At 44.9% G+C, this 18537-nt stretch overlaps 1 protein-coding gene across 1 annotated transcript in view; it reads right to left on the reverse strand.

Moving 5' to 3' along the window:
* Positions 1–18537, reverse strand: part of SLC38A11 (solute carrier family 38 member 11) — a 39413-nt gene that overhangs the window by 2511 nt on the left and 18365 nt on the right. The window contains exons 8-11 of the mRNA XM_054970113.1: positions 8377–8447; positions 5396–5557; positions 2481–2593; positions 317–448 (exon numbers count right to left, since the gene is read on the reverse strand). Coding sequence (XP_054826088.1) covers positions 317–448; positions 2481–2593; positions 5396–5557; positions 8377–8447 — 478 coding nt within the window. The remainder of the gene's footprint in view (positions 1–316; positions 449–2480; positions 2594–5395; positions 5558–8376; positions 8448–18537) is intronic.

The following is an 18537-nucleotide window of genomic DNA, read 5'->3' on the forward strand; positions in this document are numbered from 1 at the left end:
AAATCCCTACTCAGCCATGTAAGGTTGCTCAGTAACCTTGTGCTGGTCACACCCTTGGCCTAACCTACCTCACAGGGTGGTTGTGAAGATAAAATGGAAGAGAAATATTGTAAGCTACTTTGGGTGCCCACTGAAGAGAAAAGTGGGGTATAAATGAAATAAATAAATAAATAAAATTCAGCTGACTGTTCCTTACTTCAGCACCCAGCGAGGTGGCCAATGACATCTGCCTTGGTAGTATGAAACATTCCACCTTTACAAGTTGTTCTTTTTTAAAAGCAATTTAATAGTTAGCATAGCGCTTGGAGTCTCTTACATTCAGCTCCAAAACGATTCCTAGGCAGTCATACACTAAAGAGATGCCTGTCGCTACAACCACCACGATGACCGTCAAGGTGGCATGCCAAACAGTTGTGAGTTTCCCACTGAAAAACACATTTGCAATGACCTAAAACAGAAACAGAGTCTTAAACACTGCTGTGACAGGTAGCTTACTTTATGGAGTGACATCTCTTAAACATTCCACATTAAGTGCTAAGGGGGAGGGGGTTAGCATGCCATGCGAGACATGGGTGAAATGTTCCGTCAGCCTTGCCCATGTAATTTCATGGAGTATTTCTTTTTCAAAGATCATTCCAGGATTGCAAATAACCAGCTTTGACTTGGCGAAGCCTGGAGTCAATTTATACATCTGGAAACAAGTTTAATGGTTAGATTTTCAACACTGTGCTTACAACAGCGTTAAGAGCATTTAAACCCACTGAAATCAATCGACTTAAAAGTCCCACGGAATATTAAACCGATTGATTTCTGTGGGATAAGTATCCAGTTCGAGGCCTGTAAAAGGATTACCAAGAGATTCCTGCATAACTGCCATTATAATATACGGAAGCAATTTTTGGATTTTCAGCCTGTTCCTTAGGCTGCCATTCAGCCTGGCAGCTCAATGTTAACTATATTCACGCAGAAGTCCCAAGTATTTCGAGAGGGCTAGTTCACAAGGAAGCGTGCACAGGCTTGCGATTTCAATCTATGTCTCTCTATTTGAGCTGCAAGCCGCTAACTATAGAACGTTCTGTACTTTGTACTTCTGTAAGGCAATCTAATCTAATTTGCCTTCCCTCTTCTCTGCCTCCGCTAAAATAAGCGCTTGGAGCTCTGGATGGCTGGCAGTTGTGATACCATGACTCAACTCAAACATGCAGCGTGTACAGCTGGAATATTTGGTAAAGTATTTAGCTAGACTCTGGGAGACTAGAAACTGGGAGATTCTGGTTCAAATCCTCACCCTGTCATTGAAGCTTACTGGCTGACCTTGGGCCAGTCACACTCTTTCAACCTAATCTACCTCACAGGGTTGCTGTGAAGATAAAAAGAATGATGTAAGCTATTGGAATCTCCATTGAGGTATGAATGGGGAATAAGTATTTAAAAAATATATTGTCCTAGATTTTTTTTAAAAGCTGCCATGAACACGGAAAGTTATTTCCATGTCACTAAATAAACCATACAGCTACAAAATTCTTACTGAAACAGTTTCTACTCCTGAACAGACAAGCCAATTAAACAAACAAACTTGCCTCTTTAGGAGTGAAAACTACTGCACAGAAAGTCCAAAAAGAGAGCTCAAAGTCTTACTGAAATGTAAATTACTTCTTTGGATTGTAGTCATTGCCTCAAACTAGAAAAGAAATAGAAAAGGGGGGGTGTAAATTGGTTTCGGGCAGTATATCTAATTATATATGCTTAGCCAAGGATGGTATAAATTGTCTGAACCCATCACACCCAATATGACTGTAATGTAACAAAACTGCAGTCTTTGCTAATTTTGTGAATCAGAAAGGACAAAGCGAAAAGCCCTGAAAACTAACTAGAAAAACAATTAAGGAAAGTCTAAAGCAATGTAACTAGTTCTTTTAACTAGCCTGGAACAAATTAAAGCATATTATATAAATATAAAGTCGTCTTTATTATGCTTAACAAACAATTCTTCTAGTAAACTTTATAATTATATATAACCAGTGACATTATATATAACCAATGACAAGGTTGGATTGGACAAATTCAAGACTATATGAACAGAGCAAGTGACCATTCAAAGTGGATCATCTTCTGGATCAGGGCAGAAAGTATTAACTTTGTAGAGTTGTGCTGTTTAACTGCAACTTTCCTCATTTATTGTACTAGGACTAGATATTTTAGGAGATTAGGATTTTAGAATAGTCAGTGTGGTTAGAGTTGGGCTAGGATTCAGGTTTGAATCCACTCTCTGCTGGGTGCTCTTGGGCCAGTCATACAGGCTTAGCTTAAGCAAATTCACAGGATAGTCTGGGAGGATATAATGAAGGCGAGGAAAACAATGAAAGCTAGTGTGAGTTTCCACTAGGGAGAAAGACGGGCTATAAATAAAACCAATCAGCCAATCAATCAATCAAACATGGCACAGCGCATTCCATGACGTATAAACCATTAGCACCCACCTCTCTGGTAACAAAACATTCTATTGGAAAAGTCAGGATGACCGTGATCCCATAACAAAACCTTCCAAATGTAGCAAGATCATCATCTCTGCAATAATTTTCGAATATGTCTCCTGGGGAAGTGGAGGAAAATGAGATTAATTTCACATGCACGAGTGACACAGGACCTGATCCGATGGTGTTGAGGGGGGCACATGAAGAAAGCTGTACTTCCCCCCCTGCTTGGCATGTCAACTCTGCCTCCATTGCCAGCGGGTATCATGTATGCCACGCCAGCCGATATGGCATGGATGGGTTCTATGTGTAGGGTTAAACCCTAGGTAAATGTAGAATTTCAACAGCATGCAAGGAGGGCCTATGGGTGCCAAACTGGGTGATATAGCAACACATGCAGGCCTGCAAGCACTAGAAGTGGGATCAGCATGCTGGATGGGTAGAAGGCCACCATGCTCCCCTTTCCCTGTTCCTCTGTAGCCACAGGACTGACATATTGTCTGAACCGCCCCGGGGCTAAAACATGAACAGTACAGGTTTATGCGTATTTACTGAAAAGTCAATCCCACTTTGTTCAATAGGGCTTACTCCCAAGTAAGCATGCACAGGATTGCAGCTGACATTTCAAACAGAATATGGATCCAGGCATTCACAAGATTTTACAGCATAACCTAAGAATGTAAGAAGAGCCAGGCTGTGTCAAACCGAAGTCCCATCTAATCCAGCATTCTGTTCAAACAATGGACGACAAGCTGCATCTAGGAAATCCACAAGCATGAGGACTGCAACATGTATTCTCCTATGAAGGGCTTTTTTTCTGGGAAAAGAGGTGGTGGAACTCAGTGGGTTGCCCTCAGAGAAAATAGTCACATGGCTGGTGGCCCCGCCCCCTGATCTCCAGACAGAGGGGAGTTTAGATTGCCCTCCACACTGCTTGGCGGCACAGAGGTCAATCTAAACTCCCCTCTGTCTGGAGATCAGGGGGCGAGGCCACCAGCCATGTGACCATTTTCAAGAGGTCCCGGAACTCTGTTCCCCCGTGTTCCCCCTGAAAAAAAGCCCTGCTCCTATGTTCCCCAGCAACTGATATAAAGAGGCAGACTGCTACTGGTAGCCTCTGGTACCAGTGGGAGTAGATAGGCATTGGGACAAGCAGCCATCAAGACCACTGATAGCCTCGTCCTCCAGGAATTTGTCCATGCCCCTTTTAAAGCCCTCCAAGTCAGTGGTCATCCTGTGGCAATGAGGACCACAATTTAGCTATGCACTGTAGTACTGTACTATGAACTCCATTTTGGTGGTTCAAAGTATCCTTTAACTAGATAGCCACAAACACTCTTCAGAAATGGCTGTTCACTGTGCATGCTGGGAAAATATATTTTGCTATTTAAAAAAAAATCATTTCCAGAATCAAATGTTGTTGACATACCATACTTTGTATTCTTCACGCTAAGATAACTTTGTAGAAATATTTCTGGTATTTGTATTTAAGCCAGCGTGTGAGCCGGCTTAACAAGAAAAACATATGGTGGAAACAATCAGATTTCCTTTTTAGTTGTTATTGTTAGGTCAAGAACAATCACTTAAGGAAGAGCAGAGGGAGACATCTGGGGTTACACACTTCCTATGCAGCAGGATCAAAGCTTGACTGGAGGGCTTCAGGTATGTATTAATCACAGAAGTCTTTGTAAATATAACATTACATAATGAATCACTGGGTTGGATCTTGCCAATCGCTTCTGTGCAGGCACGGGCAATTTTAGCTGATTACTCTCTCCCATGGCAGACTTCCAGCTCTTCCCCTCATGCTGTTCCTGGGGGGGGGGGGGCGGTCCCTGCATTTCAGGGGCATTTGGGACTGCAGCAACAGCAGGGGAGACAGAGAAGTCATGCTTCACTGGCAGAAACGCTTCCACCAGGGGCAGTTCCCAGCAGGAACCAAACTATTGTCATTACTTTAAAGTATTAGCATGAGGATATTCTTAGTTGGCAAACTGAAGCCTTTAATATGTAGTAAATATAGCAAAGGAGGCATGGGATAGCCCAATCTTGTCAGATCTCAGAAGCTAAGCAAGGCCAGTACTTGGATGGGGGGGGCACCAAGAAAGACTCTGCAGAGAAAGGCAATGGCAAACTTTAAACTTGCATTGGAAGCCATTGCTGAAGTCGCCGTCCGTCGATTGTGACTTGAAGGCATGTATGAACGTATATAACTATAGCAAAAAATCTGGGACACAGTGCAGCTTACAAGCTAGTTTTCTTAAGAGTAATCGGCTCAAGCTGTTTATTTTTCAGCTATCTGTAATATTTCCAAGAGACATACAGCACATCTAGATCCCCCGCATGCATGAAATCAGTTAGGCTGGGAAAAGCCAATTCTAGTTATCCTTTGCTTCATCTGCACATGAGTATTAACAGTCTATTTTTGCTTCCAAGCCAAATTTACTAAAGGTATAAGAAGCTATGGGGTAATATGTTTATGAAACTAATAATCTTTGGTGAATTTCTGACAGAGAAGTATCATACTGTAAGTATCCGTAAGAACTAAAATCAGGTTCTTTTAAATAAAAAAAGGAAAACTTGGATTCTCAGGATATCAACAATACCAGTCTAAGACGAGTTACATCCTTCTAAACCCACTGGCTTTTATGCCGGGTCTAACAGTGCTTAGGATGGCACCGTCAATTCTATGGTGGTGATGGTGGAAAGTGCCATCCAGTCATAGCCAACTGATGGCAACCCCTGCCAGGGTTTTCAGTGCAAGAGACTAATAGAATTCTGTACCTAATACTAAATCCTACATATGGTCCAGGAGATTACTAACAAGAAAATAGAAGATAAAAAGGGTCACATTGAATGTTGGAGTGGGAACTGGCAACAGGCCAAGTAAATGTGGCCATAACACTTGTTGGAGTCCTTACCTTCGGTATATTCTCTAAATGTCACATATCCACAAGTAGCAAACACCAAGCTGACAAACACCGAGAACGAAACAGACACGTGCGTGATGCGAGCCCAGTTGCTTAGCGTGGGTTCCTTCAGAGATCTGTAAATTAAAAAACTGTTGTGGTGGCAAATGAATGCTGAAAGAGAGATGGAGGTTAAATGTTAATCATGTGACGTATACATCTTGAGAAGAACGAAAGCAGGAACAAACATATTGCAAAGCAGCGGAAATGCCAGCATGAGAGGCTGAAAATTTGGACATAATCCAAATTTAAGCAGTACCGACTCCCACTGTGGGAGACTTGATCCTCTTAAGGGGCTCCAGTTGTTGGAATCAATGGATCTTAGTGCTAAATGAAGTATTATTCCTAACCACCAAAAATCAGCCATACATTTATATCTATCTAACCATTTTTACCCTGTCCTTCTTCCAAGGAACTCAGGGTAGTATACGTGGCTCTCCCCTTCCCCATATTATTTCCACAACAACCTAGTGAGGTAGGTCTAGCCAAGAGAAAGTGAGTGGGCCAAAGTCACCCTGTGCACTTCCTGGCTGAGCAGGGACTGAACCAAATCTATCGCTGGCCCTTGTTTAGCACCCTCCTCCACCTCTGTAAGGCATTACAGATCTTATCTGTATCCTAGTATCACTGTGTTCTATGTCTCTCCACCCCTGGCCCATGTAATTGGCTGCTGCGTGAAGTAGGTGGGGCCAGCATGAAATGCTGTGATAGGACACGGCTACATTTTATATACTAATAGAGAACTGGCTGTAATCTGCGGCTACTTAAATCTGGAGACTGGAGCTATGAACAGATCCAGATCTTCCCACACACCTGAAAAATACCCCAAGTTTACAGAAAAATCTGAAACCTAAAAAAATGCATTGGAGTTTGTTTGTTTTTTTAAAAACCCAAAACGATTAAAGGAACTCCTGTAGCTTTAACTATATGCTCGCAGTGGCTGTTGCTAGGCAACCAAATAACAGATCAGTATTCCAGGCTTGGTTTATGTCAGGAAAAGGCTGGGTGGAGAGGGCAGGGCCTTTTCCAGGGCTGTTTGGGTCTTTGAGGGAGGACTCATTGAGGCCCGGCCCAGCAGCAACCACCACATGACTTGATGCCACATGATTTGCATGACTTTCCCAGGCCCAGCTGCTTGCTACTGTTCAACAGCAGTGACCCTAGCTTTAACTTTATTATCACTAGGGTTTCCACCCCCTCTTTGAAGAATTTATTGCCGGACATCACATTTATCCAAAGTAATTCTGCCTAACTGTTCCTTTTAGTCTATGGCAGAATAAAACAGAGATATGGCAACCTCTGGAAACAAGATTTTTTTTTATTTACTTCATTTATACTCTACTTTTCTCCTCAGTGGGGGCCTAACATTCCTCCCTTCTCCATTTTATCCTCACAAGAAACCTGTAAGGCACATTAGGCTAAGGGTATGCGACTGGTCCAAGGTCACCCAGCAAGCTTCTAAGACACAGAACCAAACTACAAGTGACGCCTGACACAGGTTGGACACTTGTCAGCTTCCCTCAAGTTTTGATGGGAAATGTAGGCATCCTGGTCTTGCAGCTGTAATGGAGAGCCAAGGTGTAAAACCAGGATGCCTACATTTCCCATCAAAACTTGAGGGAAGCTGACAAGTGTCCAACCTGTGTAAGGCGTCGCTTGTAGCTTGGCTCACAGTGTCTACCAATTCACACATTTTTATCCTGCACATTATACAAGAAGCTGAGGGTGGCATAACATCCCTGAATCTCTCAGCCTAGCAACTGTCTCTGCCTAGCAACCCTTTGAGGCTGAGAGGCTGTGATTGACCCAAGGTCACCAAGTGACCTCCAAGGCTGAATGAGAATTTGAACACAGGCCTCCTGGTGCTTTTAAATCATCTCTAGTTGATTCTAGCTACCTATCTCCCCATGTACTCATGAAAAGGTCTTGTGCAGGATGTGGTATTTCCCCTCTCAGCAGAGTAATATTACAAAATTATATGTAATTAAGATCAAGTTAACAAATACCCCATTAGGACTTATCTTCAAAAACACTGGAAAGTAGAAACTCTGTTTGTGGGGAAAAGCAGGGCTTTTTTTTCAGCCAGAGCACTGACATGGAGGGCAATTTAAACTTTTAAAATACCCCCTTTGTTTCAGCTGACTGCCGACAGCTGGAGAAAGGGATCGAGTTTAGATCGCCCTCCGCACCAGCGCAGAGGGCAATTTAAACTTAAAAATTCCCCCTTGCTCTGGCAGGTTTAAATGCCCCTTTCCAGCTGGCTTGCTTCCACTGCCTGGCTAGGCAGTGGAAGCCGGGATTTAAATGCTCCTTTCTGTGCTGCTGCACAGCTACATGGAAAGGGGCATTTAAACCCAGCTGACTTCCTTCTGCTGTCTGGCCAGGCAGAGGAAGCCGGGGCATTTAAACTCAGATGGCTTGCTTTGGCTTCCTGGCCAGGCAGCTGAAGCTGGCGTTTAAATGCCCCTTTCCCTGCCAGCTTCCTGGCGGGTAGTCCCCACCAGACAGCTAAAAAGCTGGCGTTTAAATGCCCCTTTCCGTGCTGCCGTCTCCTTATCTTTTGTTTTTATATCCTCTGGGGGCTGGCTCCGCCCTGCCCGATGATGTCACTTTCCAGAAGTGATGTCATTACGTGGTCCCAGGAGTGCGCGCATGCTTTGCACACATGTATTTGGTACCAGTGAGTTCCACCACCTCTTTTCCCAGAAAAAAAGCCCTGGACCATCCATTCCCCATTTTGCCCAAATTACAAAGCAAACATCATCAAATATTTTTTTTACACACTGAAAACCCATCTCAAATTGTTTAAGCATATACACATCCCATAACCATCAGCCCTCAGAAGTCGAGGGATCAGAGAAGCGGAAAAAGGAATCTCAACATGTTTTCATGCTTTGCAGATTTAGAAGAAATGTTGTCAAGCGTATGCTTACCAAATGACATCACTCCAATGGCTTGGATTGCATTTGGCTTTGCAAACACCCAGGCGTCTTCTGTTTGGGGTCTGGGGGGAAAAAACTTTGTTGAAAGATTGTCTGCCACATTTCCCTCAACTAGTCCAAGAATGTCTCAAAAGCTGTAAAAGAATAGCAACGAGGGTCAATACCACTTGGAATGCAAATACTAGGTGGAGCGATCCTCTGAACTGGAGAGCAGAAGGACTCCCCCTGCCCTTTGTTTCCTTTCTGTTAAAAATGTCATATGACTTGACAAGCACCAGTAAAATCTTGTTCATTCACCTCTCTAACCTACCTGCAGATTTTTATAGCCTGCATATGGTGGATTATTATGCCTAATGTATACTTCTATTCTGAATTATGGGATGAAAGCCTATAAAATAACATGATGAGATAAACAGCATCAGAGTTTATTTCTTGTAACTCCCATATATGTATGTGTGTGTGTGTGTGTGTGTGTGCGCGCGCGCGCGCGCGCGCCATCAAGTCACAACTGACTTAGGGGGGGCTCAACAAGAGGCTTTCAATGCAGTCTTCCTTGGTGGTCCCTTATCCAAGTACTGAATCTGCTCGGTTTCTGAGATCTGACAAGATCAGGCTACCCCATGCCACTTTCCTTCCTGTAACTCCTATACAGTAAAAGAATTTTCTTCACATACCATGAAGTGGATCCCACAATAAATCTCTATTAATGGAAGGGATTTCCATCAGTGGAACTGGACTACCTCTCCTCTCCCAGTGCAGTCCAAAATTATCCTCAAACACCTTCTCATGAGGAAGAAATTGGAGGGCTGCAGTAAGAGGAGGGAAATAAGCAAAAATTGCCCCTATGTGCATTATTCTATCCTTTGAAAGCAAACTGCCGCTTTCCTTGGCACTTTGAATAAATATTAGCCATATAATACTTTTTTTAGTAGCAACCAAAACAACACCAAAAGCATGCAGGCTATTCAGTTCTTACACCCAAGCCTGCACATACCTTTGTTGGCCTTATGTTAGAAGGCTTTTGTTTTTAGATTTTCCTTTGTACCAATGCAGCTACATGCAAATTCAGAGGAAGTTACAGAAGAGCACAGCTGACAAATTAAGAGGTTTATGTCTGATTTCTGAAAATGTTAATCTGCAGAAGGATTCAAGCAGCTCCCCTCCATTCTTCACAAAGCCTTCTAGAAAACCAAATGAACAAAATAATCCTCCCACCTCCCCCATCCCTAATTTAATCCTCAGTCTAAGTGAATTCTGTAGGTATACAGCTGTATTTTATGAATGTGCAGTTAAAAAACTGTGCTTGAGAGCAGAATATGGATATTTATTATTTTAGTAAATGTACACACTACACTTCTATTACATAAAATCCAATGCACCACATTACACTATTAACAAAAACTAATTAAAATACAAAATACCTTCAAAAGATAATGACCAGATGAAAGCAAATAACAATGCCAACCTATGCAGAGATACACCCGTCTAAACTTACTGACTTCCATGGTGTAACTCTGTTCAGGATTACATTGTAAAAACAGTGCAAAGACTAGTGGTCATCGTAGCATGACAGCCAGTTGCGTTAAATTCAGCGGCTCCAGTCTGAATTCCTCAACATGGGGGGAGTCTGCTGCCACCTGCTGGCTCAACTGTTGTACTCTTGGGGAGCTCAAAACAGCTGGTCACAACTGGCAAGCCATTTCTGTCCAAAGAACAGTACACAGCTGTCCTTTTCAATTTCCATCACGGACAAATTAGCTTTTCCAAGTACCATTTACCTTGCCTGATACTCGTGGAGGTTTTATTCTTGCCTTTCTAGTCTAGAACATTTTCATATTCCTCAAGTCCGAGGTGCATCAATATTCCTTAGGAGTAAGTATTCCTAATGATATTACATTTATTCAGTTTGGCTTGTAAATAAACAATGGTGCCATTTGGAGGGGGAGAAGAGACCTGTATGCCCCAGAGTAACAAAGCATGAAATTTTTTCTTTGGTCATCTACAAAAAATGGATGTGGGGGTGGGGGGGGGGGGAGATCTTCCCGCATGTTTTGGCTCAGACAGGATGCATATCATACTTTTCAGGGCAGCACTTTGAAGCCAACATTCTTTACATGAGTTTATTTCCTCTCAAAAGACAACTGAAAAGTTAACAAAGTAAAGTCTACGAAGCAGCTGAATTAAGTGTATTCACTGGAGTATTTTTTGAAAGAGCAATTCTGTGAATTCCTTATTGTGACTGCAGCCAGATTCTTGATTTGAATCATATACTGCAACTAATTCTATGTAGTGATTGCAAAGGAGGGCAGGTTTTTTTTTTTTTTATAAATTTTTTTTTATTTTTCATAACTACAAAACACTACACAGCACTACACAAGACTATCACAAGGAAAGGGGAGAGGGAAGGGACAAAGGGGGGTGGAAAAAGAAAAAAAAAAGGGGGGGGGAATGAACTACAAACACTAAACACTACACTTCAATGTTTCCCTTCATACTGTCATAATACAAAAATAGCTCCTTAGGATAATGATGGAGTGGTTAATCATACAGAGAATAAGCATTTCAAATTCTGATTAAACTTTCCTCCCCCTTCTAGGTCCCGGACGCAATTCTCTCTGTGCAACCGCTGTTGCGGTGCTCTCCTCCTCCTCCCCCCCCTCCGGCTCCTCCTTTTCTTCGTTCTCGGTGCAGCAGAGTTCTGGGTTTTTATTCTCAAAATCCTTTAGTTGATCTTCTGATAATATCTTATAGGCCTGATCTTTATATCTGAACCATATTCCTTCCGGGAATAACCATTTATACTTTATTCCATGGTCCCTCAGAAGAGCTGCAAACTTTTTATATTTAAAACGCCGTTTCCGGACTAGAAATGGAACATCCTTCAAAATTTTGACTTTCAAACCCATAAAGTCCAAATCCGCATTGTATGAGTTATATAGGATGGTGTCCCGAATCTTTTAAAATGAAAAGTCAATAATGATCTCACGAGGCAACTGTCGCTTTGTTGCATATTTTGAAGAAGCCCGACGGACCTCCAAAATGGCGCTTTTAACTTCTTCTTTAGTCGTCCTCGCGGGTATCGCCAATAGTTCCGAGACCACCTCCCACAGATCCTCTTTTTCCTCCTCTTTCACGTTTTGGAGACGCAAAATTGTCTGCGTTCGTTCCATCTGTAGCCCGATCAGCTGGTTCTCAACCAGCTTCAGCTCCTTTTTTGTAGCCTTCACAAGTGACGCACTTTCCAGAGCAGACTTCTCTGCCCCCCCCCCCGCTGCTGCCTTAATGGTTTTCACTTCGCTTTCAATTAAGCCCACCCTTTGATCAGTTTCGTTCAGCTTGTCAACAAAGGGTTTTATGGCTTCCACCACCGCCCTGCGCACCAACTCTTCGAGCGACACCCCTTCAAGGTAGCCAAGATTGACTTACCGAGAGCGGGACTTTGCTTCTTTGCTGCCATTTGGGGGGGGCGCCAACAAAATTCTGGAACTCAGCGAAGGGGAAGAACGAGTCTTCTTCAGATCAACCTCTCCTTCACAAACGCTTGTAGAACAGAAGGGATTCGCTTGTTTACGGGCTTCCGCCTGTTTCTTTTATTTGCCGTTTCTCGTTGCCCGGCGGCACTCGAGGCGCCGCGCACGTCTGCCGGCCTCCATAGGGACAAACGGGCAATTCCCCCCCCCGCATTGATTTCGGGGAGTTCTTCCCGCCGCGTCCCGGACCCTGGCTCCCTCCCTGGGAGTCCTGGGGGCTAATCCTTGCGGATCAGCCGCCCGGTCTGGGTGCCCGGTCGTTTCCTCCCGGACCAGCCGAGAGGAGCGTCTGGCATGGCTGAGAAAACGAAACCGAAAACGCAAAGGAGGGCAGGTTTTACAAACATTTGTTCTGCTGTCCATGCACAAGAACCATTTAAATGTATTTGGAAACAAGTTTATTGGGAAACAATGCCCTATTTCTATGCTGAGCGGTTAGGGATTTTGGCAACAATATTGCCACATTTTGCTTTCTTTTAGATGACTGATTCCCCCGATACTCAAAATGTCTTTAACATATGTGCTTTATTTATTTAGATATTTATAGCCTACTTTTTTCTCCAATGAGGATCCCAAAATGGCTTACAATATTGTTCTCCCTTCTTCCATTTCATCCTCACAGCAACCAGGGCTCATTTTGAGGGGGAATGCGCAATAACGCAGTTTCGGCAGTTCCCTAAAGAGGTCACATGTCAGGTGGCCCCGCCCACCTGACTCTCGGCCATTTTGGGCCCATTTCAGCCTGGATTGGGGCCAAAACGGCCCGGATCGGGCCTCTGATGGGTGGTTGATCACTCTCCCACTCAGCAGCGGCCTGATCCTGACCATTTTGGGCCCCTTTTCAGCCCTTTTCAGCCCCTTTTTGCCACTTTGGGCCCAGTTTCAGCCCTGAATGGCCAAGATGTCAGGGGGTGTGGCATATGCTAATGAGTTATGCTAATGAGTTCCTCCAGCTCTTTTTCTATGAAATGACATCTGACAGCAACCCTATGAGATATGTGAGGCCAAGAACATGTGATGAGGACTTCATGGTAGGAACTCTAAAAAGGTACATCCTTCCCCTTGGAAGGCCATGAGGCAAGAGGAAAAAATCTCTCAATGGAGACAGAGAGAGTGGAGTCAGAATGTGTTCCCACCTTAGACAAAGAGAAACGGCGTACTTATCAAGAGTGTAACACACACACACAGAGGCATGCAGTGCCCCCTCCCCACCATGCCCAAGGCATGCTGAGTCACCTATTTCAACAGTGAGAGACCCTGCCACCCACCTGCTTCATCATCAGCCAACTCACAGAACCGTCTCTGGCTGCCTTTTTTTTCAGTCTGTCTCAACCTCATTCAAGAACACAATTGTTAATAGACAATCTTGTAAGAATTAGAGGCCTCTGCAGAAACACCTACAGCCCCTAAAAAAATTAGTATCACTTTGTCTTGGGCTTCAGTGACAGACTCATTTACAGAGCTTGGACAGAAATCTCCCAGCCATGAATCTATACTTAGAGTTGCAATTTATCAGAAAGGGCACACAAGTACCACTGCGGAATTAAGTTTTAATCAACTTTATGTTTTCAGCTGATAACAGAAAAAAGGAAGTGCTAAAGCCATGGCTCTCTTACGTTTTTAAGAGATCACATGGTGGAGAGGGGGGAAAGTACAGTTACCAGTCCCCCACTGGGGGTTAGAGGATCCCCCACTCCCACCCTCCACCCTCACTTACCTGGCCAGCGAGGGGAAAGGTGGGGAAATGTGCCTCCCGTGCTCCGCAATGTGCCAATTTGGGCCCCAAATTGGCCCACTGTGAAGCATAGGAGTTCTCCAGGCCCCTCCCAGCAGTGCTCCCACACTCTGCAGTGGACCAAATGGGGCCCATTTGGGGCTGAAATCAGCGTGCTGCAAAGTGTAGGAGCTCTCCAGGGCTCTCCCTGCAGCACTCCCATACTCCACAGTGGGCGGATTTCAGCCCCAAACATGCCCAATTTGGCCAGCAGTGGAGTGCAGGAGTGCAGCCGGGAGGGCCCTGGAAAGTTCCTGCACTTCACAACAGGCCAATTTAGGCCCCAAACAGGCCCAATTCGGCCTGCTGAGGAGCACAAGAGTGCTCCCAGGGGCAGCACAAGGCCCTGCATGATGATGTTTTTTTCCAGAAGGAGCTGTGTGTGAGGAAGGCAACAGAGGTGCCAGGTCTCCTGCCTCCCGCCAGAGGGTGAGGGGACCTGGCAACCCTAGGGCAGAGAGAGTCATGGAACCCTTTAAATCAGGTGTCATGACCAGGTGCATTCCCAAACCACAAATTCTGAAGAGTTCTAGATCCTCTCCCAGAGCAGACCACTGTCATTGGCTCTTTACATGTGAAGCCGCCTTATACCTAGTTAAAACATTAATCCACTTAGCTCAGTACTGTATGCTTTCACAGTGGCTTTCCAGGAGCTCAGGTAAAGCAGGGTCTGTTCCAGCACTAGCCACTGTTGGCTCTTGGTAGCTGAGGATGCTAAGGTTTGAACCTGGGGCTTTCTAAATGCAAGGTACCTGCTCTGCCACTGAGCCACAGGCCCTCTCTTTCCCAAGAAGTAATGATGACTGATCTTCCATTAATGATGTGGTAAGAAATATGAGTGAGAAACTAACTGGATAATGAATAAAACAGATTTGAAGCAAGCAGGATGCTTTCATTTAACACACATTTATTTCAAATGCCTTCCTGAATTTTTAGGCTCATATTTTGTATAATTGTCATGAGGAATTTTTTATACAGAAATATCCTGTGACCCGACTGCATTGTTTCCTGTCACAATTACTCTTTGCTGTAGTGTATGTGTTTATGTTTATGATTTTAAAACTGCCATTTGGATCTTTTATTACATTCCTTTTGACATTTTATTGTAAATTTTAATTGTTTTGATAAAATGTTTTAATGCTTTTATAATGTTTTTACTGTTTTTAAACTGTTGTTAAACCGCCCTGAGCCCATCTGACGGGGAGGGCGGTCTAGAAATGTGATTAAATAAATAAATGCCAAACTGAACGGCTGTTGTGGAAAACTCCAAGGAGGAAGTCTAGTTCTTCAAATCACTGCCAGGCATGGATTTGGCTGTTGCTAGACTATTTATTCCATCTATAATTCAACAGCACTCAACATTCCTGCAATTCAGGTATATTGTCAAGAGAAGTCTGGTTTTGCATAAGTTTTGTGATTAACAGCTGAATCTTGAGTGGGAGGAGGAAGTGCTCAGGGAGCCAGTTTGGTGTAATGGTTAAGAGCAGCAGGACTATAATCTGGAGAACCAGGTCTGGTTCCTCACTTCTCCAGTTGAAGCCAGCTGGGTGATCTTGAGTCAGTCACAGCTTGTCAGAGCTCTCTTAGCCCACCCACTTCACAGGGTGATTGTCATGAGGATAATAATAACACGCTCTGAATGGCTGTTAAGTTTTTCTGAAGGGCGGGATATAAATGGAATTTTGTTGTTGCTGTTGTTAAGGGTCATTCTGGTGTAATCCAGATTTACACCAGTGTAACCTCCCCTACGCAGACACCCGGCCACAGCGCTGCTCCATTGTACCCACCTGCTGGCATCTGGCCATGGCAGCTGGGCAGAGACACAAGTGCAGCATAAATCCCTGCACTGGGTGGGGGGTCTGGGGGTGGGGCGCAAGGTAGTCTGCTCCCTAAACCGCTCCAGCCCCAGGAACTCCCCCTGAAGTGGCAGAAAGTTGCGCTGTGAAAAATGGTGGCATAGCCCATAGGTGTTCATTATACGGGAACCCCCCACCAATGCCCGGCCCTGCCAAAGTCGCTTGGCAGAGCACAAAATGCCAACTACCACTGGGACCAATCCGCTTGCACCCTCGTGGCGGCCAAGTCCCCTCCCTGGCAGCCAATCCATCCTCCGAACACCCTATATAACCTCTGCCTGGGGTGGCCATGGCCCCAGGTAAGTGGAGGACGCAGCTGGAAGCCCTGCCCGAGAGCAGCCTGCTACGGGGACTTAGCGCATGATCCAGGAATGGGCTCACAAGGTAGCAGGGAAAGAGTGCACTAGGGGGATTTAGCCAAATTTGGAGAGTGCCAAGCACTCAGGGAAGTAGAGCTGGCTCCTAATGTCTAACTAACCACTTTCACGCAAGTTCCCTTGCAGGTTATCCTGAATCCCAGCTCAGGAAGGGCCGAGGGAGCACTGACAGGTAAGGAGGAGCTGGGGAGCCAGCTGCTCCAGCTCACTCATTCACACCAGCCTCCCCGTTCCCCTCACAGGCCACTGCAGGGGGAGTTCCTGGGCCTGGAGCCAGGTGCCTCTGTACCTTTCTGTGGCTCCCCTGCCTGAAGGAGCAGATGTCTGGTGGCACCATGGGGACTCTAGCCAGCTTCCCTCCCTCCTTCCCCACCTTAGGTTCATGGCATGCAGTGGGGTGGGATTTGGAGTGTAGCCCACATGTGTTTGGGGAGGGTGCCATGGAGGACTCTCTTTCTCCGACAGCTCTCCTGCTGTCTGATAAGGCAGGCAGAGGATCTCTGCATGTGGGGAGCAAGGTTGTTGCCCGGGGGTGGGGGTGAGATGTGCAGCGACATCTTGGGACCCCCCGGGGCTCCCCCCCCAAGGCCAGATGACTTTCTTGTTTGCTCTTTGTAGAGGCAGGGATGGACTATAGGAATCTTGCATTGGGGAATGGAATAGCAGCTCCCAGAGCAGATTCTCTGGTCCCGCAGGTCATCATTTCATTCTGGGGCTGTCTTCTTGGGACTGCAGCATGGCTTGTGAGAGCCACCCCGCCTTCTCCTCACACTTTCTCAATGTGGTGATGTGTTTCAATGGAGCTGCTGCAAGTCGATGGGCATTCGTTGCTCCTATCACATGTAGTGGTCCTTCCAGTCTCTCGGACGGTTACCAATAGGCGGTCCTGGCAGTTGTTGTGGAACCCATCCCCTGCTTGCCTCTATGGAGCTGTCCCTCCGAGACCTTGGGGGGGGGGTGCTCATGAGTGCCGGTTCCCACCAACTTCCCCCACCTTGTAAGACAAGGAAAGGGACGACAGGGAGAGCACCAGGAGGAGAGAAGGAGAGTAATGGGTCAAAACAGATTTATATAAGATTGCTCAGTCTAAATCTGATTCTACATGGGCTGGGAGAGTGGACCCATGAAATCTGCATGTCACACACACACAAGTGTGTCCGCAGAAATAATTGGGGGGGGGGTCCTATTAATTGTAATTGTAGTTTACCTGAATTGCTTGCAGTCTTTATACCGGTAAATTAACTATTTGGGAAGACATGTGTCCCTTCTGTCCCTTCCCCACCACACACACCATGGACACTCATATTCCCACACTCGCTTCTTCACAGACCACTCCTTTCGCTACAAGCCCTCTGCTAGTGCAAGAATTTTAAAGCTGAATAAGACTGAAGCACTGAAGAAATCAACACTTTAATTTGCTCTGTTACTATCCCATTTTATCATTAAGAGAGAAGGTTGATCTCAACCTAAAAATGGAATAAAATGTTTCAAACAACATGTCATCTTTTTAAACATATTATAGATAGTGGGCAAAAAAAGCCGGTACGATGGAAGTGGATGACTTTATGCTGTCTCCCTAGTCTCAGATTTCAGAAGGGGACTGTGAGAGATTCAGCAAGATAGAGAGGTGAAGGGTCTGTCCATTCTTCCTCTCTACTATCCTGGTGATATTTCTTTGAGACGCAGACTGATTCCTTCCTTCCATTTCACCTTCTCTCTCGTCACTCTCTTCTCCGTCTTGCAGCCATGACAGCAGAATGTATTTCCTGCATCTGTTGACAGTTAGATTAGGATGCTATCTCTCTCCTTTCCTATCTAAAGTGGAGTTCCTTGAAATAAAATGCTCTTATTTCTTTGCTAAAGGTATAGCAGGCTCCGTGTAAGCTTATTTCCTCAACAGCACACATGCACATGGTTAGCTGCACTCACTAGGCTACTCTGCCTTCACAATAGCTGTTCATAAAATAATAATTGGGGTTTCTTTTTATTGCAGACATTGATTACAGGCACACCACACCGAACAGTGCTATAGTTCAAATAGGTGGTTATCATAGCAACGAAGTCATCATCGCTAGCTATTATGTACATCTTTTTTTGACAGTATACTTAGCAATCATGCTTTCAATTATGTAGGCAGCAATCTTTAGCAGAAACCACATCTTAACATAAGGTTGCAATGAAGCAAAAAGAAGTCTCATAGGGGGAGGGGGAAGGGAAGCTGACTATCAGACCAAACCAAAAAAAGATTGTTTAGATTCTCACAGCAATACTATCTTCACGGTTTAAAAAAGACATTAGCCTTTTAAGGTTTATAAATATATACAACTATTGATACTCTCAGATCTAGGTTCCATTCACTTAGCAGATGGGAGAGGCAGGAAGGGTGATTCTACCCTCTTCCTCCTCCTCACTATAGCCCACCAATGCATGCTGGTATTAACCCACATGGAAATCAACATTCCTGGGACTGGAAGGGATGCTGGAGGAAGGGCGGAGATCTGTGACCGTTGCACAAGCAGATTGCAGAATCCAGTCTGAGGGGCTGAAAGGGGTCCACAGAACCTGTTTTGGCTTGGGAAACAGGCCACCACCTGGACCATAACATAGCGTAGCTC

This window comes from Eublepharis macularius, chromosome 2 (assembly GCF_028583425.1).
Source record: "Eublepharis macularius isolate TG4126 chromosome 2, MPM_Emac_v1.0, whole genome shotgun sequence".
Taxonomy (NCBI): domain Eukaryota; kingdom Metazoa; phylum Chordata; class Lepidosauria; order Squamata; family Eublepharidae; genus Eublepharis; species Eublepharis macularius.